The following is a 23,846-nucleotide window of genomic DNA, read 5'->3' as shown; positions in this document are numbered from 1 at the left end:
CGTGACAAGAAGATGTAGATGTTCTTTTATTTTTTTCCTTCTTTAAACATTCAATTTGGGGAAGATGGGGGGGGGGGAAATTAACAGGGCTGTTTTATCCCAGTTACCTATCTGTTGAGATATTTATTGCACTTTTCCCTTTTCCCTCTTTTCCTTTTTCTATATTTTACCCTCAAGCCCCAGGCAATATTTTTTCCTTCCTGCAAATTGTTTATACTCCCAGCATCATATTTACAAGCTGTCAGACTTAGGAGCCCTAATTTGCTTTCACAGTATTGGATCACGTGCAGTGGGAGGTTAGTTTGGGATGGCTGAAGCACTTATTGCCCCCCGTTGCCTGCTTTGCACCTCCACTACAGGTTGTCATTCTCACAACAGGGAAACTTTACAGCCCCTGCTCTACAGCCGTGTACAACCTGGCATGTTAGAGCAAAATGAAATCAACACAGCTCTACCTTGGTACCAGGGCTGTAGTCCACTGCTGCTTAGGAATCAACGTCTCTTGTTTACTTATCCCTGTGGCGGGCGTACCAGTCTTTAGAAAGGGGAGCAAAGCAATCAGCTGTTCATCTGTCTGTGAAAGTCATCTTTGTTACTGTGATACAGAAGTTACTCTGCTGAAGCCAGTGGGTATTATATTCTACTAAACACAATAGCAATAGGGCCCAGTTTGTTTTCTACCACCACACATAGAAACACTTACGCTAGCCTGCTTCTGCCTGCTGGAATTCAGGAGACACACAGAAAGATTCAGGTAACAAACAGGTATTTGAGATGATAGAGCACTGTTCTTCAAGCAATTACCATGAGCCACTCGAAATGCAAACAAGAAAAGATTGACAAAGCGTGAAATATTTCTTGCTTTTCTAATTTTGCATTGTGTTACATCAAATTTTCACTGTTTTTTTAAAAAGAGTATTTAAGTGCATAAGCATTAGATTAACTTTCACTGACTTCATTAAATCCTATTGATTTCAGTGTTACCCATGCTTTAGTTATGCAGGCTTTTAAAAGCTTTTTGGAATAGCAAGGCATTCATGAACTAGGGCCTGGATTTGTCTATGCAGTTTAGAAACACATTTGGCAGCAGTCATAGCCAAGCAAAGAATTCAGTGCAATGAATAGCCCACACTGGTTGCAGTTTGTCATGTTAATGTGCTGTTACCAGAATCATATGTGCAAACTGAGTAACTGATTTACCCAGGCAAATGTAGTAGTGGTGCATGAAAAATTAGGAGTCGCTTACTTAATGGAACTGTATGTTTCAGATAGAAGCTTAAGCATGCATTTTGACAACATTTGTTATCATGAATGTTAAAAATAAGTGAAAGTAATTTGTGAAAAAATATTTAGGCATTAGTTACTGCCATTTTATCTGATTATATTATCGGTCTGTAGTTACAGAAGTTGGTCAAGGACATTTATTATCTTTCAAAAAATAGAGTAAGGAATGTTTTGCATGTGAAATTATCTGAAAATTAATACCTAGTTGCCCTAGTTAGGCTTATTAAGTGCTGCAGAGATGTATGTTGTGAGTGCTAGTACACTTATTTGGGAAGCAAAGTTATTTTTTCAGAAGTAATTATGTAATGTGAGTTATGGGTATGACATGTTTTGACCACCTACTGGTAACTGTATGGTAGGTTAAGCTTTATGCATTCTCCTGCATTTGTATGTAGTTGAACAAAAAAAGAAATATGTACCTCTGAAAGAGCTGCAGTGATTTATTTTACAAATTAGTTCATACCTTTGGGATCCTAGATCCAAATTACTGAATAAGGCAGACTTATTTTCCTGAGTGTGTGTTTATGCAATTGCATAATTTGCAAAGAATTGTAAAAAGTAAATGGAAAGAGACAGACATTGAGCTGAAGCTGGCTCTGAGGAAGAGAAGTAAAAAACTTGAGGTTGTGGTCTGTTAGCACCACAGGAAAAAGGGAGCCAGTTTCAGGTGAAGAAGGAAACATATAGGAAAGCTTGTTTCACCAACATGCAAGTCTTGTTAGTTGGCGCTGGGGGAACATAAGTAGCGATCTTAAGATGGGAAGTCTGTTCTGCATTTGGCAGTGTAAGAGGATCCAATAAAGGTTTGTGAAGCTGAAGAGTATGTAATCATCTCTGGGCTGATGCACAAATTACTTTCTGTGTTTGGGCAAACTGGATTTTAAGGAGCTGGGATTTAGAGTCAGAATAAATAGGGGGCTATATATTACTTGGGAAGAGAGGGGAGAAGCAAGGCCGTTCAGGCAGATGGTCAGCATAGTTTGTTTCAGATGCAGGTGTTCTTATGCATATTCTTAGATTTCAGAGAGGTGAAAATAGAAGTTCAAGGACAGGTTGGACATCTGCAGTCTGGCATTTTGAGGCAGATTTGAGTGGAGGGATGCAGAAAGAGCCATTAAGGACTTTGAGGGCAACTTCTGTCAGTGAAACCCTCTTGTGGGCATCACGCAAGAAAGAAAATGCAAGGAATAAGAAATCGCTATTAAGGAACAGAAATTAAGAGGCAAAGCAGAGAAAAAGAATGTGAGAATTATACACAGAATTATACACAAGGCTGTTTTGATGAAAGATGTAGCTAGGAGCACTGAAAAAACAAAGTAGAGTTAAACTGGTAGAGATACTCCACTAAGAAAGCTCAGGGATTTCCATTGTTGGCCACAAATGAAGAGGAGGAGTTAGGCAGGTAGGAACCAGGCAGTGCAACCGTCTGGTTAGGATTCCACCAAACAGTGTTTGGTAATTAAGAAGTAAATCATTAACGTTAAAATTCTAGATGAGAAGGAATAGAGGAGACAGCATGTGTTGGTTATCCATGCCCTCAAAAGATGGGCAGCTTAGTGCAGAGGAACTGACAAAACCTGAGGGGGACTTCCAAAGTGGTTCCGAGGAAACTGTGTGCAGGGGGAAAATACAGATGAAATTTAAAAAAAACCAGCATTATAGACCCATAATGAATTGATTGAATGTGTTTTTTATTTATTGTTTTTATGCAACAATTAAAAAATAATAATTCAGAATATTGAGTCCTGCTCACACACCACCAGCAGCTAGTAGTGGTTGGGAAGATTGGTGGCTTCTGGCTTTTACACAAGCATAACACATGTTAACAGCATGTGCATTTCACCAGAAATTCTTTCTCCCTCTCTCCCACACTTGGAAAAAAACCCTCAACCCTAAACCCAAACCAGTCATTCATGTTTCAATTCCTTGTGTTATTTTCACAGGAAGTTTAATTTGTCCTGAAGTTTAAGTGAGACTTAAAATGTGGTATTGATCATCTTATTTTGGAGGAAAAGGTAGTTCTTGCCAACCTTTAAAATAGGTACTCTGTTAGATTTATGGCCAAATAAAAGGCTTTAGGATACCTCCTTGACTCCATTTAAGTCAGTGGGAACTGAGACAGAGCAAGTCTTCACATCTGGCGCAAAAAAAGAATTTAAAATGATCAAACTGAAATGAATAACCAGGAGACCAGGGTTTATTTGTTGATATCTCTTGAATGAATTGGGCAACAAAATGAAATGGAAAGTTTAGTTGTAGTTTATTCTATGGCCTAGATAAATAAGCAGTGGTTGACTAAAGATGAAAATAGCTGTGCTTAGGATTTCTTTCTCTCTCAGTCCACATTACTACCCAATGGGAATTTAAATGTTTTCAGAGAGGAATCCTTGGAGAAATGGTAGGTCTTTGTTGATATTGATTCAACAATAAATTAGCAATCTTGTTTTTAGTGGCATTTGTCTATACAAGTGCACTTTTAACTTTTGTTTAAAACAATTACTATTATAAAAAGTAGAAAGTTTTTGCTTCTTATTGGCAACTTTTTCAGACTCTTATCTTCTGGACTTCATTGCCTTACGTGTGTAAGAGAGTGGCTTTCTCAGCCTGATGTAACTCTCCACTGTCTACATTTCCTTCTTGCCTAGTAGGGAAGCGAGTGTTACGTAGCAGACTGAAGTCCATGGACATGGTTTTTTTCAGTCATTGTAAATGTGAGTTGATGGGAAAGAAATGATGTTCTATTGGTTGTTGTGGTCGGTTGTGGGAGAATTTTTAAATTGTCAAGATGCAAAGAATATTAGTTGGGAGACTTTTTTCCCCACTACTTATGAATCTTAATGTGTTAAAAAAATGGATAAACTCCATGTGTTTGTGTGTGACCAGAGCAACTGAAATATTCTATTCTATCTGGAATTTTGCAAGAAAATAAGTAAAGTGGAAAATTCAAAGAAAAAACCTAGTCACATCAGCATATATGGTGTATGCCTAGACTCATACCAAACAGCTGAAATAACTGCCTGATATTAAAAGAAATGCTGAAAGGCAGGCTCAAGCTTATTTTTATACCTGAATCTCACTGTTGACCGTGCTCAAAGGGAACCCTTTGGGAGTCAGCAAGTGTTACCTCTGCTGCAGTGCAGGGGATGCTCCTCCTTTGGAGAAGGGAGCATTTGCAGGCTGCAGATGAGAGCCTGAGTCAGCCCACCTCTCTGGGCCCGGTGACTCCGGTAAAGGTCAGTCGGAAGGGCATATAGATGTGGTTGGTGGAACCGCAGCCAGGTGTGCGGACTTGGCTGAACGCTGTCTGCTTCTGAAGTCCTAAGGACTGTGCAAAGCCACCCCCCTGTTCAAGTTAATGGGAGGATATACAAATTGCTTGGTGAGGGTGGCTTGATTCCTGAAATTCTTCATTGTATTGAATTTCAGCAGCTGTGTATAAATGAGATGCATAATACTTAAGTGGCCGAAGTGCACAGAATGTACTCTAATAACTAGGATTTCTGCAAGTATGGTGTTTGGCAGGAAACATAGGTTTCCAAATACCTGTTTAATGTGCAAAAAAAGCATTTTATGACGACTTTGGCTTTATCGATAGTGGTTTATTTGCTAACCGTTAGGAAGCTTCCCTTGTGGTAGTAGAGATTCTGAAGCTGTAGACTGCTGAGGGGCTGAGATCTCCTTTAACTGAGACTTTTAAAAACAGAGGAGAGAGGTATCTGTCATGTGATTTAAATGCATTTCTTAATTATATCTTGAGACTAGGTGGTAGACTAGATCAGGAGTTACTGACCTGTGTGTCATACAAGACATTAAATACTGCATAGTATGGAGCTACGTTTGTTGAGATGTATTGGACTAGATGATCTCTTGAAGATCACATAGATCCGATTGCTTGATTTAGTAACATGCTCTATGTTACATGTTTCATATCTGTAGACAGTTGTATATTATTTGTTTTAAACAAATGCTAATACATATTTTTTGTTCTAGTATGGTATCTGACCTATGTGGTTAACAGAGAATTAAGCAAAACATCCAATTCCTAATATAAACATATTTGACCTTCTGAATTAGAGGAACGTTTTCATTTTGAAATGAAATGAAAATCTCATTTATTTCATTCCTGAATTTTATAAGGCTTTTCTTCTTCAAGCATGAGAACTTTTATCTCTATCTGAGCTGCTGCTAATTTATGATCTATGCAGTTGAGGGAGGGACCAAGACTTTTTTAAAGTCAGCTAAACTAAAGTTGCCACAGGTTCAGCTACTGAACTGTAACACTTCACACCAAGCTGATCCCATGATGCTTTGTGTTTTTTAAAGAGTAATTATTACCTAACTGTATCCCACTCCACAATATGGATTTTCTGTAAAGTGTGGTTGAAATTTCATGGAAGCTTTCAAAAACACAGTAATTTATCTACTGTAGTTTAGATCACATCTTTTTTCCCAGTGACTTCAAAGTCATGAAGTTGGTCTTCATAGTCTTCATTTTGCCACCATCTCCTCTAATTAGACTTGGGTCTATGATGTCAGGAAGATAAGAGTCTCAGTGCCTAAATGGGCTCTTACACAAAGAAGATCTTTTTTCCTGCTTATGACCATAGTGATTAAAAAAGCAGTAATTTTTTCCAGGTACAATGTTCTAGAAGTTCTTCTTCAGTCAAATCTGTCCATTACCCAAGGGCATACTTTTTGAAACATATCTTTTAGTAGTCTAAGCAACCCCTTTCCCAAATGCTTTAATTGAGAGTTGTTTCTAAATCTGAATCCCATTTCTTTGTTTCTGGACAGTGTTTAATGAAAAAAAATAAATATCTTGCATTAACTAGAAACATTCCTCTCTGTTGCCTTTTAAGATATTCCTTAAGACAGTTTTAGAAAAGAGACTGCACCGTTGTGTTAGGAAGATCCGTCAAGAGCTGTGCTGTAGATTTAAAACAAGGTTTTATCTTCTCGGGGGATATCACTGGCCATATATATGTGTGTATATATAACGTTTAAACAAAAAACCACCCTGATAACAAAGGGCAAATGCAGTCCTAAAACTGGAGCAAACTCCTACGCCAACAGTTGCTTCTGTGGATGCATTTGTGGGAATTGCTGATTCTGAATGCTTTCAATCTTAATGGAGAAGATTTTAGAACATCAGAGATATATTTACATAATTCTTCCACAACCAAAACTAATCTTTTGTTCCTTTTTTAATTTTGTTTAATTCAACTCTGTTGAACAGCTTGGCTAGAATGCAAGCTAAATTTTTGAGTGCCTTCTGACAGATTTCTGTTAAATTACATCCTTAACACATGCAGTTTTATGATACAGCCTGTTGTCAGATTAATTAATATTACAGCTGGATCTAGTTAGTTACTTTGCAAATTCCAAATGATACTGTTAGTTTAGAAAATGAACTTAAAGCCAGGGCAAATAGTAAATCCTGATTACAGGATATTCAAGTTATGCCACCCTCTGATTTCTGTCTAATTTGTGTCCATCTTGCTTGAACAGTAAGCTCACCAGAATTTTGCATCTGCATTTTTGTCATATAATGATAAACAACATTTTAGAGGATAGCAAATGGTTTAGTTTTCCAGTAGGTTGAAACAGTATGTTTAGTATAGAAAGACATTTCTAATAAAAAAAAGACTTGGAAATGTTGTTTAAAGTTTTCAGCTGTAAAATGGTTTCCAGAGTTAGGCAGGATTCATTGCACTCTGCAAATATTCCTGTTAGCTATCCTACATCAGTAGAAATGCATTTGTGCATGAATTCTTATATTTCTTGAAAAGCAATGCTTGTTTTATTATTGAAGTTTTAAAAGTTTGTTTTATGAATTTTATTTGTGTTATATTGAGAGAGGTACCAAAAAATGGCTTCCAAGCTGTTATTTCTTGGAGTTCTGTGTTTATGCTCCATTTGGGGAATTAGAAATTACTTGGCAAATTTGACTGTGGAAGCAGAGTAGACCATAACTTCACATTCTGAGACTATATCTGTATAGCAGGTTGGGTAATAAATGCTTGAAATGTTCTGAGTAGAAGTAATTTGGGTATGTGCAGTGATAAAGCAGCATATTACAGTCAGTGTTGCTTTTGCTTTTACCCAGTCCTGTTTTCTTCCAAAAGAAAAGAAAATAAAAATAATTCCCATGCCGAATCCAAACACCCAAAAGGGAGAGATTTAGGCAAAACATTGCTTAATAAGGGGGTGAAGAGTGTTGCCTTATAGTCAGAGGAAAACGGTGAATGCCGGGATTTGTGCTACTGCCTGTCGGTGACTGAACTATGGTTTTGTTTGTATGTCACCTATGACACTGATGTACGTGTTTTCTATATAGCTGGGGCATATTCCAGGTTTACCGAATTCCATGGCATGAATCATAGTATATATATACATAGAGAGAGCAAGTGAAGGCACAGTGTCTGCTTGCTGATGAGATATTAAAAGGGTTTAATATCCCAGAAACAGCAGAATGAAATGTTGTAGAAAAATAGACTACTACTAAGTAACTCGCTCTTCCCACGTGTATTGGGATGGTGGTTATTTTTGGAGGTGCACCTGATGTTGGAACAGTAGTAGTTGAAGCATATAATGATGCTGAAGGGAGGAACATAAATGGTACTATTTGTTAGCTCATTGCCATTTGTTTCAAAGTAAAGCGCTGCCAGCCATGACTGGAGTGGAAGAATAATGAATATTCCTCTATTTGCAGCTATATGTCAGCCAGGATGCAAACACGGTGAATGCATTGGGCCAAACAAGTGTAAGTGCCACCCGGGATACACTGGAAAAACCTGCAACCAAGGTAAGAAAGTGAAGTCCAAGAAAATTTCTTCTTGAAATCATAGAAGTATTGGTCCCTCTCCCTCCAAATGCTGTGTGTGTCACCTGCGTTTATAGGGTAATGAAGTCATAGACCAAGATACTGTTGTAGCTATTCTGATATTGGGACTGACATTTGTAGGGACAATGACATCTGCAGTGGGATGACACAGGGGAAAAATTGCTTTCATTCAGATTAAATCAATGAGATCAATGTAAAGTATGTATTTACATGCTCTTCTGAATCTGAATCAAATTATTTAAATCTTGTGGTCAGGATTTTTATTTCATAAATTCACAATTTTCAGGTTTGGATAGTGAAATAATATTTGTTTAATTAAAAAAAAATTCATGCATGCATTCCAGTTTTTGTGTTTCTAATCCTGAACTACCTAGGTAGCAATAAACTGTAGTGCATACTTCAGAGTTGGAAAGATGAAGTGTTCTTTTACTGAATTATCGATATAGTTTCATTGTAGTTTCTTTGCCAAAACTGATCTCCAAAACATGTAATGGTATAAAGATCATAGAGTATAAAACAGAATTGTAATACACGATTTATTAGACTTTGGTGCCGAAGACATGTTCACATGCAAAGGTATCTCAATAAGACTGTTCTCTTTTCCAGTTGTCTCAGCCTGCAGGAAAAGTTCATATGTTTTCTGAGAGTGATGAGGAAGTATGGTAGAAAAGTGTGATATTTAGAACTATGTTGCTGTTCAGATATGTACCCTGATGTTTGCTAACCTTCTTTTGATGTGTTAGAGTGAATTATTTTCTTGTAAGAAAGATATATACTTATTTTCAGATTTACTAATCCTTCCAAAACTGATGTGGAAATGAATGCTGTATTTTTCAGTTTTGTTTTAAGTTTTATTTATTCTGTCACCTCTTAGATTATCCTGTCTCCTTTTCCCTTTACTCTGGTGTTGTGGTAGTTGTTAAGATTTTATTATTCTGCACCTGTTTTGGTCAGTCTGGAACTTTTTTAGAAAACTGCGCAGTGAACTAACAGTTGTTATGTGTATATGTAACAGTTTTTACACATACTAATTCATAATATCAAGAATGCTGTGCAGATTGCTGGAGGCTGCAGTCTTGAACTAAGCTATTCACTTTCCACTAAATGCTAAGGAAGGAAAAAAATGTGGTGATAAACGATTAAAGGAAGCCTTTTAGGCAGTATTGATCAAATATTCTTGCATGCTATTGGTGGCAAAGTTACCATGGCAGATGTGTGTGAGGTTTCTGAGATGCCTTTTGACTGTGGTGTCCCAAATGTACACCAGTTCAGGTGACTACAGCCTATATCTCTTCTATTGTATGGTGAGACCCTTGTGGTGTTCCTGGGGTCAGGGTATGCATTCTTGCCATGTGCCGATTCCATGTTAGGATGAGACCTGAAAGTGTATAGTGGATGCAGAGTCTGCTTTTGCCGGGAGGAAATTCAAATCACACAGGTTAAGTGTGACCTATGTTGTTATGCCTTAATATAGCACCTGTCCTGTTCAGTCCATGGGCCATCTTTCTCACTTCTGTTCTAGAATAATAATTCTCAGTAGCAGAAAGTAATGGTGTTGGCAGAAGAAATGGTAGAGTTCCCCTGCAGAGATGGAAGTCTTTCTAGGATGTGTTGAATGGTGCTGGGCTGTATGCTCAGGTTCTTGGTGAAAGGTGTTCTTTGAGTACAAGCGCTGATAAACAGGCTTTACATCACATCTTCTCATGGCCCTCGTGGATCAAGCTGTATTCCAGGGACCAATCCAAGAGATGAACCCAGCCTTCACAGCAGAACTGTTGAACCCTGACTGTGTGATGATGCCTGGATGCTTGCCCTTTTCCAGTGGCACTGCAGCTGCTGTGGCAATCTAGACCTCACTTTAGGTCACTCAGAAGTTAGGCTTAGCTGATACTTCTTTTATTTTGTTGCTATCATCAGCCATTAAATTGCAGTGACTTTGCACAAGAGCTAACCATGTGCTTTCCCTACAGCATTCAAATCTCCTGAGCGGCTTTAGTGTTTCCCTTCTAGCTTTTTGATCCCAGGTTTACAGCTGTAACTGGTTAAGAAAAAAGCTGAGCAACTCAAAAGAAAACAGTCTGTGCCAGCTCTCTAATTTGTAGTGATAATAACGGAACTAATACTTCTTTCAAAATGTGTTCATCAGAAAATTGATACCTGCTCTTCAGTAAGACCTATTTTCACATAGACAAATACAAATAGTTGAAAACTTGTGATTTTTGCTGGCAGTCTAAAGCATATGCAGGTTAACTTTGTGCGGCTGGGAAAGGTTGTCTTTATGCAAAGAATGTAAGGCTGCTTTTCTGTATAACTTACTGTCCTCTTACCCTCTTTGTTCCAGGAATGTGATGCGAAGTTTGCTACTTTCTGGTTTTGTAATGCAATTCTTGTCAGCACTTGAGAGAGAGAGGGAGAGATGATTTTTTTTTTTTTTAATGATGACGTAATGCATATTACAAAGATCTGGTAATTTCATTTTTATTATGCCTTCTTCCTATCCTATGAAGATGAGCAGCTATCTACAAGTCCACCTGGTCAGAGCAGTGCAGCACTTCTATTCCACCCCCTGGATCATCATGCAAGAAATATAGCATCAAGGGGTGAGATGGTCCTGTACTTCAGGTGGCGTGCTCCTTCTACCTGCACGGCTTGAAACAGTAATACAATTTCTTGCAAAGGGGTTGGAGGCTACCAGACTGATGGCTGTAATGCAAAAGCTGAACCTGCAGTGTCATTAGCATGCAGAGCAAATAACTGATTGCATTTTCTTGATGCTGTGTGTCTGTGTTCTGAAAAGGCTTGACTCTCCACCACACTCATGGTTGTAACTTGCTTTTGTTTGTTTCCTCTGCTCTTCTTTCAGGGCCTGCACTTTTTGTTTGTTTCCAAGTTCCTTTGTAAAGTGAGAGCAATGGAAATTGTTTATCGGGTTAGATAAAGACAAAACTGTGATTTACATAAAGCTGGAAGTTGAAGAAAATGAGGGTTGTTAATGTCTGCACTTGGCAGCTGTTGGTTAATCAGACTAAGTGATGCGAACAAAACTCTCTTAGGGTGATACAAATCTCCTGTCATCATTTTGTCAGGTTTGACAGGTAGTGTGATGGTAGTTGCTGGAAATGAAAGCTGATCTACTGTTTATAATATGGTGATAACAGTTTAATTTTTTTTACTTGGTTTCTGGTCCCTGGTTTTCTGTTTTCAAAGTCTGAGTAAATTTGGTATTGAATATTTGACCTCTGTCTTGCCTGATCCAAGTTAGCTAACAGGCAGAAAAAGGCAGAAAAGGTCTGAGTGCTGGAGTCTTCTGCAGAAGATAATTAAAGAAAATAGCAGTGTGTATTGCATCTTCCTAGGAAGAAGTGCCCCATTGTTAAGTGTGTGCTCAAGTCGGTCATTATTCAGGATCATGTGTGGTGTCACACAGTAGTCAAAGAAGTCACATCCAGATTTGCCAGCATAGCACTCTTGTCCTTTCCTTGCAGTCACATTTTAATTTCATTTCTTTAAAAATAAAATACTTGTGCTCAGCAGCCTGCGCTTATGTTGTAGACCTGCTTTTCATAGTGCCCAAAACTGTCAGTCTGCTTTCATGTACAGTACTGTCTTATGTTATTTTGAAATTAAGAATGCTGGTTTTGCTTTGACTGTACAATTGTAGGCAACATGGGAATTTAAGTGGTTGAACAATGAAATTCTCAAGTGCAGGGCAGTGAGTGGACGTTCCTGTGAAGAAATTAATCGGATTTGTTAAACTTTTTAATAATGTTGGGCTTTATATTTTAAATTCCAGTGTGAGATCAAAAGTTGTTTTATATAGAAGAAATAATGATATTTTATTAAAAAGAAAAACGATGCTAAAGTGTTTTTTTGTTAGCCTTTGAGTTTATACATTTAGCTTTCAGGTTTTTTTCTTTAAAGGAAACTTCTACTGTTTTCTTATTTCCTCCTTTGATGCGTAGACATTTATACTGAGATGTCTTCATAGATGTTGCCTGAAATACACAATTGATAAGTAACCAGCATTTGTTCAAGAGGTGTGTTGCTACGGCTGATTTTTTGACTGCTAACATTAGCCTGAACCTGTTCTTGAAAAAATAGACCTTACTTAAGGAACAAGAAACACACAAACCGCTAGAGTGTATAAATAGCTGGAATGTTTCAGCATTCCTCCAGTCCACGTGCAGTACATCCAGACTCTTCTTAGGGAAGCATGCTGTTACAGATTGTGGGTGCCTGGAGGTGGATCAAGAGAGCTGTCAGCGTATTCATACAGGCCTTTATGTAGAACCAGTAGGACCTGCCAGTAGTTGTAAAATGTGCCTCCTAGGAAACTGAGTGGTGCTTGTCGTGCGGTTTCCGAGTATATGCCTGTCTGTGCTGGTGAAAAGAAGAGTTGCATTTTGGGGAAAATAAGATGGGCTGAGCAGTATGCTCTAACACACCTAACCTACCTGCAGGCTGGCTTCTCTCTAAAGCGGCCACAGCACTGCCAGTACTTGTTTTCCTAAACAGTAGCACTCTTTCTGACTCCACGAGGTTAAAAACATCTTTCTCTCAATAGGTAATTTCAAAGGCAAAAGTGAAAACCCACGACACATGAGGTTTAGGTTTAAGTGGAGTTGTGCTAACAGCCTATTTCTGCTGCCTTGTGACCTTAGCTTTCTGTTAACGTCAGCAAGGTTAAAAAACTTGAACTTTTTCAAGGCACAGGCATTTTACTTTCAGCATGTTTTTTAAGATGTGACTCAAAAGCTGATGTTGACAGCATTTGTTGACAGGCAGAAATAGAATGAAGCGAAGACAATAGAAATAATTTAGTCAAAATTCCACAAACGAAAAGCGTGTGATGTGATATCCTAATACAGTTGATTGCACCTACTTTTTCAGATCAGGTTATTCTCAGAGTATGTTACTAATAGCTGTCTACTTGTCAATACCAGAGCTTTCATTTCTGTACTAAGAATATTCTGTACCAAATGGTGGTGTAGTATTCAGAGTCCTGTAGAAAGATCCAATTATTTAAGGCTCATAATGTAATCTATACTTTATGCAAGGTGGTAAACTGAGAACAGTCATAAGTTCTTATAATTTTCAACTTTGGATCTATGGTTGCAGCTCTGGAAATAAATGTGAGACAGTTCTTGAGGGTAAAGTCTTCCTGAGTATCTGAACTTAGGAGCTGACGTGCAGTGGGATGCAAGCACTAAAAGTTAACACGGGCACTGTTAAAATCCTGCCCTGTCAGCTTAATTTCAGCATTACCTTTCCTCATTCTGTCCCTATTTCTAGTTAAGTATTTTGTACTTAGCTCTGTTATGCATTTATTTTGAAAAGTGATGCTTTATGTACAAAAGAGGAAGAATACAGATATTTTAGACTTCTAGAACTTTTCTTTCTCTCACTTCAAAATGGTTGTTGTCAGAATAGCATAGTCAATAGTGTTGGCTCTGTGGGGGTACTTTTATAAATTGAAGTCAAACTAACAGAGTTTTTGAATTTAACAATGACTTTCTTAACAGACATGTTGCATGTGTAATAAATATGTTAAAGCAGCTATAATGTCTGTCAGGAGCTGCCTAATTGTAGTAAGTTTTACAGAAGAAACAAAAAAGCAGCTTTTTGTGATGCCCAGAGAAGTCTGCCTCCCAAAATGTGAGCTTTCACCTGTTTATTATTGAGCATTTTTATGTAAATTTTTTTTAACACAAATATTTTCACAACAAAAGCTTGCCCTTCCCCTCTAGCGTCATCATCTGCTGCTTTGCCATTTGACATACGCACGTACTCTATCAACAGTCGCAACTCTTAGCTGAAGATCCCGCTTTCACACTAGAAAATGTACATCTCTTCTACAGCTCAGACCCAGCAGGTACACTCTTGTGAGTGTGGCATTGGTGCCTGCTGGGAGAAGTATCTTCTCCTAGCAACTCCAGAAATGTTCTCAGACTCCCAAAGAGTGAGAGTTGAAAAAGGGATGCACGATCCGCAGGAAGACTGTGGAAACAGTTGTCACTCCTTGTTTGTCAGACACAGGTCCAGCCCTTATTTTGGCAACTCTTCCTCACGGAAGTCCTGCTGACGCTCACCTGGTCTTCCTCGCCACTCTAGAAGCAAACATTTCCCTTCAGGCTTCCTAGAAACATCTTGTTCAGCCTTCTGCAGGAAGAAAGGGAAAATTATGTCCCTTACCGCTACCCTCTTGCAGCAGAGGGGAGCAGGAAGTATTCTTATCCCTAAACCTGCTGCTCTTCCTGAGGCCTTGGAAAATGAAGTAAAAAAAAGTCATATCCATCGGTTAGGGAAAGGGTTTGGGGAGGGGCAAGTACCTGTCTGCATGACGCTTGCTCTTCCTTGACCCCATGAGCATGAAAACAAAGTAGGTCAGAAGACAACAGATTCAATGATACACATGAACACTGTTAAAAATTACTGACTTCATTCTAACCAGAGGTATGTTTGTCTGTCTGTTTTAACGTCTTAACTCTAAGCCTCCACACCTAGTCCATAGAAAGCAGGTGCCTCCTTCTCAGCTGGCATTTTATAAAGTGGTTACTGTGTTTGTGTGTCTACCACACAGTAGGAACCCCAAGGCTTACTTTTCTGCTACGTGAATTAGGGAGTGACTTTTGATGAGAATGTGCTTAACAGTGGAGATGGCTCTTTGAAAAGTTCCTGGAAATAACCATGACTCTTAATGTAATGGACCTCCAGACAGCATTGTGCAATATTAGAGATGAGGGTCCGTAATTCATTTAAATACTTGCTGGCTGGATTTGTGAGCAGATTTATTATTTTCACCTTTATTGTCATCTTTATTCATCAGTACACAAATAGCTAAGGAACAAATTACTCTGGTTTACCCAGATAAAACCAACATGTATTCTTTCTTGGAAGAGAATTCTGAAGGAAATGCTCGCTCAATTGTTACTTCTTGTTAGAAGCCTTGTCTACTAATACGAATATTGTAGGCTGAATATTTTCAGTTTAAGTCATGAATTCTGTATTAAATTTTAAATCTGAAATAGCAGCCTTGATGGATAGTCCTTGACAAATATCACTGATGTCAGATACTTTTTTTCAGTATTTTCTAGATGGTAAGGAATACACCTTCTCTGTGAGATTGTTTAAAGTAGGTTTGCATCAGCTTTCCTACCTTCCTCTGCGACTAATTTTGAAGCATGAGAGCGAATCACTGAATCGCTATCAGAATCACTGATAGTGATTGCAGCAGTGATATTTGCTTTCTCCCTCCTCTTCTCCAGAGCTCTGGCTGGTTCTGGATGTGGCATCAACGTGAATAGTGGCAACATGTGGGCAGCCTGAGCTTGTGCATTCCCTAATGAAACTTCTGTTGGCACTTAATCTAATGCTAATACTGTCATTTCTGAAAGGATATCTGTGAAACAGAAGAATATACGCCACTTGGCAGGAGGGGTGAACAGTGCTTCATGCAGGATGTTATGGACACTTGCTAATCAGCTGGACTGCATATAAAAAGCTGATTGCCATATTTTTCCTTCATTCTCCAGGAACTTGAAGTCGTAATTTTTTCACACATACTTTGTATGTTTTCTTTTCCCACCCCTTTCCCATGTACCTTTCATTTCAGATCTAAATGAGTGTGGACTAAAGCCACGGCCGTGCAAACACCGGTGTATGAATACCTACGGCAGCTACAAGTGCTACTGTCTGAACGGCTACATGCTTATGCCAGATGGAACGTGCTCAAGTACGGCAAGGCTTGTTGCTTGCTTTTTTCAAGCTCCTCAAGATCCCTGCTTAGGTTTCCCTGGGAAACTTTTATGAGATGAAGATGAGTCCCAAAGTAAAAGATTAATCTTGCTGGAAATTAGGCAGTTGTACAAGATGAGCTGCTTTTTTCTAATGAAATTAGGCTGAACAAAACAAGAGCAAATATTTTGATTTTATTAGTTTTATTACAAGTTTCCCCAGAAGCATTCTTCAGTGCTGTAAATCACTGTTAACTGGCCTTCAAGAACAAGTGCTTGCAGTTTTCATTGCAGCAAGACACCTGCAGTTCCGCTGTGTTATGTCCTTATGAATGTAAAGTCGTTAAAGCTGCAGATGTTGGTTGTTTGGCTGGTATAAAATTGTATTGTCATCTCTCTGGAGATCAGATTCCTACTTGCTCCCATAAAAGTGGATGTTTTAAGTGTCTGGATAGAGAGAAGGGGTGAGAAATTACCTTTAATTAAAGATGCTCTGATCTGAAAATGGCAGGACTGTCCACGAGGGTTTATAGTACATACTGGGCTTTATATTCCTCATGCGGGCTGCATTCCATGACATAACTTGCTATAATTGTGGTGCTGTGCCTTTTTTTTTTTTCTTTTTTTTTTTTCCCCTTGGAGATGCAATTTGTGGAAAGAAAAAATTTACTGCATATGCATTTGCTTTTTAAAGCCTGAATGGACACCTGTCAAATTCAATAAGCATTTTTCCACTTCTGTCATAATTATATGACGTCTTAATTCTCCAAAGTTTTTAGTCATTTTCTAGTACTGATCTGAGTCCTTATCTAAATATGTTAAATTATATTTCCCTAGATGCCCTTTCTTGCTCAATGGCAAACTGTCAGTATGGCTGTGATGTACTGAAAGGGGAAGTACGCTGCCGCTGTCCTTCTCCAGGACTGCAGCTGGGGCCTGATGGAAGGACTTGCATAGGTAGGTGATCAAATGTAGATTTAATTTTTTTTCTCCAAAATGTTTTTATCCTTACACTGAACACAGTTCAAGAGAGTTTATCAGATGTATTTAGAATGCATCATACGTGCAGTGTAAAGACGTTCGTTACAAATGAGAATTGGGATAGGCATTTTGCTCAAGTGCTCTCAAGTGGTCCGTGTCAGAGATCGCCAGCATTTTCCTCCAGTCCTGCAAGTTTCATTGACTGCATAAAACTTGCGTGGGCTGCTTGGCATCCAAGCCCTCGGCCCTTACCACTCCTGTTACTGGGTCATTTTAAACAATTGCTAACAGAGACTTCAAAATACCTGCCTGCATAAAAAAAAGAATGGGGAGGTCAGCTCTCCCTCATACCCAACAAGGTGGTGCCTAGGTTCAGGGAGTAGAGGGATAATTTGTGCAAATCACTGAGATTGTACTGGGACGAGGTGAAGGTCTGTGCACGCTCCCAATATTAATGGGATTGAAGCTACTGTCTTTCTTCCATACTCCGAAAACTCCAGGTAAAAATAAACTCGGGAATTCAGACTGTATAAAGGTGAAATGTTTTGTTCCCACATTCATGAACACAGAAAAGGCGCTTATGGTTAATCAGATGGTATTGTGCCACACTCTACTATGGTTTGAAGAACAGTGTGACATGTGATTTCATTAGTCATTAACTATACAACCTGAGTGGATATGATGCTTCAGTGATTTTATTATTTATATCCTATGCAGTGCTACAGTTCCATAACCAGTAACAACACTTGCACCTGAAAGAATGTAAGAGAATGTGGATCCCCTAATTATCCATCCGGGTATCATGGCTGTCCACAGGGGAGATGGTTCTCCAAGTGGCTGACCCATGGTGACCAAGAATTTGTTGGCAGAGCAAGGGGCAGATTCTACATCTTCTGATATGAGGAGCAGGCTCAGCTTTAAGTCAGAGGCTTTCTGAAGTGCATGATTGGCACGTCTATGTATGCAAAAGAATAGGTAGAACAGGAGGAAAATAAAACCACCATTGTCACATGCTGAAGGGATTGAATTGTGATTAATCACGCTGTGGACATTAAGGCAGACAGAGATCTTTGGAAGAGACTTGTGCCATGCCATAGTGAGCTGAGTGATTTTAAGTATAAAGAATAACTTGTTATAGTAAGTACAGAAATTTGCTAGAAAAATACTTGCAACATTCTCCTAGTGTGCATTTTTATATTCAGGCAAACTTCATACTTTGAAATAAACAAAGTGCACTTTTAATGCTGACGACTAGCACTCAAACCATTTATGTAGTTTTATGAAGTGCTTTCAGTTCTTTAGTGTAGTTCCACTTTTTTTCCCAGAAGGGTGAAGAACTATGTACCCACATTTCAGTTGAGTGTGCATCATTCAGATAGATCTCATAACCCATTTTTAAAATTTTTCACAAAAATTTCAGTGCAGTCTTGTACAATACAGAGAAAGTAGTCACAGCAAGAGATGTCTGTCCTTCATGGATCATAACATGATCTACTCGCCTTTTTTTGGTAAGAACTGATTGTGACATGCACCCTTTTTGTGTTATTTCTTTATTGACCTTGAGTTGTACTAAAACCAGTAAATACCTCCAAGAATTGAAGCTACTTGGGGCTAAGACTGTGCCTTTTCCTCACATGTGTACAAGCCCATCACTGCTGGGGAGGTCGTCAGCTCCAGTGAGGGTCTGGGTATTGCTGTAGTACAAATAGAAGCGTAGATGGTGACAAAAAAATTGAAGTGTGCGTTGGCTGCAGCTCATGAAATCCTTGTTTGAGGAGAGTTTGAAAGACAGCTGGGAATGTAATGCTTATTTTTAGCACAGGTGGAAATTCCTCTAGGCATTATTCTATTCTTAGTTCAACCCATGCTGATGATTCTTTTTTTAAAATGTACTTTCCAGACAATCAGTAAAGAGCCACCAAACAATTTGGCTATGAAGGTAAATCATATAAACTAAATAACAACGAACTGAAAAAGAATTCAGGAAAGTATTTGGTCAAAATATGGATTAATTGACTAATTAATTGATTAATGACTCTTGAATCAATAAATCAGTGTTGCCAGCTTTTTGGATTTGGACTTTAATGAAATTAGCAGTATACACATTTCAGCTTCAGAAGGTCTGAAATTCTTTGAGGACTGAAAATAATTATTTTCACTGTAAAATAAATTCTTTCTAGTTGTTTTGGTTGTATACAGAAACCTGAAAATATGGCCTTGTAAACTTAAAAATCATCCTATTTTTAAATCAATCTCATTGTTGTTTACTGCTTGAATTGGTAATATGGTCATACAGCAGGAGAGAAGCAAGACTTTGTAATTCTGCTTGTTTGTTGAACACTGGCCATCACACCTATTAGGTGCTGTCTGTATTATGTGCCTTTGGAGCAGCTCCCTGGCACTAAGCCTGGGCATGTACCCCCATGGCAGACCAGGCTGAGATCAGAATACAAATCACCCCTTCATGGCCCAGTTTTCATACGAAGCAGGCATGAGCTGCAGCATGTTGCAGCAGGCAAAGGGAAACAGCCTTACACCATTTGGGCCCAGGTGTGAATTGGCATGGGTCCACGGATTTGAAAGAAGCCACAGTCACTGTACTACTTGAGAACTGCAGGAAACTAATCGTAAGCACGTGCATACCAGCTTCTGGTTAATGATCGAAAAGTGTTTTTCCCACCAGTAATGAGCATCCACTCACCTCTCATATTAAATGCCAGTAGTAGACTGTTAATTTCTTCCATTATTTTTGTGTCAGTTCTCAACAGTGTATTGATTAGCAGTTCAGTCCTATACCTTTAGGGTGTGTAACTGCCTAGAAAATTGAACAATACCACTACAGTGCTCTCATCATCTAACATACTTCTTGCCTTATGGGAATTTGCAAAAACATGAATATGTTCAGAGGGAAAGGCAGGACAAGCTACATTAGGTTTTAAAGAACATAATCCATGCCATGATGAGGTATATTCAGTGGCTAATCTTTTTCTTACTGAATTGCTTTTTGAAGTTGTGGTTTAAAGATAAAAACAACAACAAGGAACCCCAACTAACTCATGGTAATCAAGAGTCTAAAATTTGCAGCCTTGAAATAATATTTTAATAAAGGGCAGAAAATTGTGGCTTGTAAATTAAATAACAGTTAGGAACATGGTAGAACTTCTAAAACTGTTAATAATGTACTCAAAGCCTAAAAATGTAATAATAGATTCAAACCAAGAGGCAGATTTATAGGGAGATTCAGGCGTGTGGAGAGGTGCCCAGTATTGGCCTCGTTTTCTTTCTCATTCAGGCGTTTACCGCGGTATTACAGAAGTGCTCCCGACCGAGAGTAAAGGAGAGCTGCGATGTCAGAGCAGTCTGACGGGCCAGGAGTGTGGGAGCCGAGGGACTGAATCCTTGCTGCCCTCAGTAATTCTTCATGCAGAGCAGGACAGTGCCAGCAGGAGCTACTGGCGCACCCCATCGAGCCAGTAATTCATGGCTCTAGGTCACTTCTTTTGGCTGGGGGAAACACAGCCTGGAGAATTTGAAGCTACACCTCCCCTGCCTCAGGTAGCTGCCCTAACTAACCAGCAGTTTTGTGGTTAAGTTTTTCCTGTGCTGTGCAAGAGACTCAGGCTTCTCTCTGCCTTGTTCAGGCCTCTTTCACAAGCAGCAGGGCATCAATCACTCAGCTTTGTTTTGCACTCTTGACACCTGCAGCTGAAGAGCTCCTTTTGGGGAAAGAACAGCGTGGAGGAGAGCAAAATCTCACTTTCCTGATAGAGCTGCAGAGCAAAGGCTTGAACTGTGCTCTGTAGATAACCGACAAATGTCAGGAGCGGCGTGCGTCAGAGGCAGCCATGCATGGCAGGCCTCCGCCTCCGTGAAGAATTAGGGTTCAAGCACTCAGCAGGCTTCAGCTCGGTTTCCAAGGGCTACAAAGTGAGTGGTAGCGCAAGCATCTTTTGTGTATCAGCCTGACCTCATCTGAGAGTTTCCCAGGCAGTGCAAGCAGGGCTGGGTGAGCATCAGCTGCTCCCTGGGTTGTGAGTCAGCATGAACAACAGCATCATCTGGGAGAGGAGGGGCATCAGTCATTTACTGAGCATCACCTGCGTCTGCCCATGGACACCGTCTCTTCTGTCCTTGCCTGGACGTCGCTTGCTGAAGCACTGCTTCAGGTCCTGCTGGGAGCCCCTGGCAGGCCAAATGGCAGCCATGCATCTCAGAACCTCAGAGATATTTTAAGGTCACTTAAGTTGCCAGCCTGTCTGTGAAAGAAGGGTCAGCTACTGCACAGGCACTGCAGGGTAAGCGATTGCAAGGAGCAGGTACTCAAAAAGCGTTTGGCCTGTGGTAACTGTAACTGGTAGGAGGCCCAGAAATACTGCACCCCTGTCATTAGCTTGAACTCTGCTTGTCTAGAGCAAGTCCTGAAAAGCTGAAGATTTCCTGATAGACTCAATGGGCAGGTCATGGATTAGGGACACCTGAGATTTTAAAAAACACAAACCACTTCCTACTGCAGGGTGATGTACTTTGAATAGGCGTGTGTGATCTGTGCTACAGGAACAATATTTCAGGCAAGTTTCAGAAAAAGAATTACTGGGGTAGTTTTTATTATTATTCCTTGTCTGTAAATCCAGGTGCTGTCTTTATGATCAGGCAGGGCTTAGTGGGACAAAACAAAGCTATAGAAATAACATGATACAGCTTTTCTTCAGACAAATACCATTACAATTTTAAGGACGAGTGTTTTGAGGCCTTCAAGAAGCTGTCATGCTTTCTGTGGGGAATTACAGAACATCTCTCCAAGGGGAAGGGTACCAGGATGGCAAGAGCATAGATGAAGCATTCCAAATTCAGTAGCAATGCTCATTATGCCAGTGCATCTCTTGTCACTCACAGTATTTGTAAAGGCTTCTGGCACAGGACGCATACAAATTCGGCCGTGTGACCAAGAGCTGAACTGAGATGGCACAGCCAGAAGAAGTGCTTAGGTGTTAGTGCTGGCTGACCAGCTTGTAGCCAAAAGGATGTTATCAAAAACACTTCAGCTATTCTTCTTTAGTTTTTCATTATGTGAAACTAGTTTAATTTAGATAGTAGAGGTTGTATTTCAACTGCTATTAAGAATAATACAGTTCCTTTGTTTCCACAGATATTGATGAATGTGCTACTGGGAGAGTTATCTGTCCACGATTTAGGCACTGCGTCAATACTTTTGGAAGCTACATTTGCAGGTGTCATAAAGGCTTTGATCTAATGTACATTGGAGGCAAATACCAATGCCATGGTAATAACAACTTATTTCTAAAGTGCATGTAACAGAGCTGCATATTCTAAACTGAAATCGATGGTTTAAAGAGGAATGTTTGCTTATTATGGCTGAAAATTTGAAGCAGGTTGTTCTAGGTTGCACTGCACCTCTATTTTAGGAAAGAGTGGATTATAGAAATAGGCTGTGAAAAAGAAAGCCTATATTTGGCCCCATTCTTGTAACTGGTTCTCCTGTGGAACCTAGTGGGAGAGCAGAGCTGATGACTACAGGAATTCCTTTCCAAAGCCTTTGTCCCCACAGGTTTCACTGTGCACAGGCAGTTGCAGATTTGGAGCAGTATATGAGCTTAGGCTATGTCTGAGCTGTAACTCAGGTGTGCTCTGTAGCATACCTCAAGATCCAAGATACAAAAATGTGGCTAGAGCACACCCCAGCTCCTTCCAACCAGGCTGCTGAACTTTCCTTCCCCTGAAGACAGGTGTGGAAAAGGCTGGGGTTAGGAAATAACCTGGTTTTGTCTGGACATGAGACTGGAATGCAGCTGGTGTGTGCCCTTCAACAAAGATGCTCCCAGGTCCCACCGTCTTAGTTTCCCTGGGCCTCGACTAGTTACGATCCTTTCACTGAAAAAAGGATCATGTGGAGATAATGAAGCATTGCTTTATGTTTGTTTAAGTATATTTTTTTGAGAGAAATCTCTACGCAGAGCACTGGAGTTTGGAGATTTTTGCTTGCATCAGTAACAACAAACATGGAAATAATATACAAGATGCTTGAAGCGGTTTCTGCTTGATGTAGAAACATCTATACAGATGTATAATAGAGGAAGCATTTTATGAAAAAACAGTTTAATACCTGTGTGATTAAGAACATACATATTCGTACACTCAGTTTTTCTTTTCTTATCATGTCACCTTCAAGAAGTGGTTATTAAAATTGTGATCTTCATGATCTCAACTGCAATCTACCCACACCACATCACTGAAGCTGATGCTAAAGTATAAGCTGAGCAATACCAGAGTTGCACAATAGTCTCTTTCACCCTGACGTTTGTATCATCGCATTGATTTGTGACTGTCTATCTTCCTTTTCTCCTTGGCAATTCAGTTTTTTTAAATTTTTCAAAATTAATAATATTTCCCTAATGACCATACTACTGTTTGTGTTTTTGCAGGGATAAGCAGAAAGTAAGTTTCTTTGATGTGAATGATTTTTTTAACGTAACTTTCTGTTGCAGATATAGATGAATGTTCCCTTGGCCACCATCAGTGTGGTAGTTTTTCACGATGTTACAATACACCAGGATCCTACAAATGCAAGTGTAAAGAAGGGTACAGAGACAATGGAACAAACTGCATACGTATGTAATGCTCCTTTTAAAAAAGGAATTCTGAAAGTAAATGTGTCCCATGTTGTAAATGTTGACATACAGCACTATCAGGCTCATTTTCTCTTAACTATTTTTAATACTTCATAAGAGAGCAGGGAATGTAGTTAGAGTTTTCTGAGTCCTAGCATGCCTTGGTAAAAATACCTTTCCCTAAGACATTTTCATAATTAAAAAGAAATTCACCTCTCCCTGTTCACAGCTTCAGTCTAGAGATTGCTTCAGGATGAGAACTGAGTAAGCAGGGTAGGTCTGGTCTAACAGTACATATTACTCATACCCTGTTATTATGTACACTCTGCCACTGGTCCATTTCAGCAGCTCACCCCAGCCACTCCCCACTGCTCCCCA

At 39.4% G+C, this 23,846-nt stretch overlaps 1 protein-coding gene across 5 annotated transcripts in view; it reads left to right on the top strand.

The window, feature by feature from the left end:
* NPNT (nephronectin) overlaps nucleotides 1–23,846 on the top strand; it is a 55,147-nt gene that overhangs the window by 10,176 nt on the left and 21,125 nt on the right. For 3 of the 5 annotated variants that reach the window (XM_069783222.1, XM_069783229.1, XM_069783252.1), the window contains 6 exons: nucleotides 7,997–8,089; nucleotides 10,636–10,728; nucleotides 15,741–15,860; nucleotides 16,699–16,818; nucleotides 21,989–22,123; nucleotides 23,346–23,468. In XM_069783222.1, the coding sequence (XP_069639323.1) occupies nucleotides 7,997–8,089; nucleotides 10,636–10,728; nucleotides 15,741–15,860; nucleotides 16,699–16,818; nucleotides 21,989–22,123; nucleotides 23,346–23,468 (684 nt within the window). The remainder of the gene's footprint in view (nucleotides 1–7,996; nucleotides 8,090–10,635; nucleotides 10,729–15,740; nucleotides 15,861–16,698; nucleotides 16,819–21,988; nucleotides 22,124–23,345; nucleotides 23,469–23,846) is intronic. The other 2 variants (XM_069783236.1, XM_069783242.1) reach the window with 1 other exon arrangement.

Source organism: Haliaeetus albicilla, chromosome 1, assembly GCF_947461875.1.
Source record: "Haliaeetus albicilla chromosome 1, bHalAlb1.1, whole genome shotgun sequence".
Classification (NCBI taxonomy): domain Eukaryota; kingdom Metazoa; phylum Chordata; class Aves; order Accipitriformes; family Accipitridae; genus Haliaeetus; species Haliaeetus albicilla.
The sequence above is the reverse complement of the archived record's forward strand: the minus strand, read 5'-3'. Positions and strand labels throughout refer to the sequence as shown.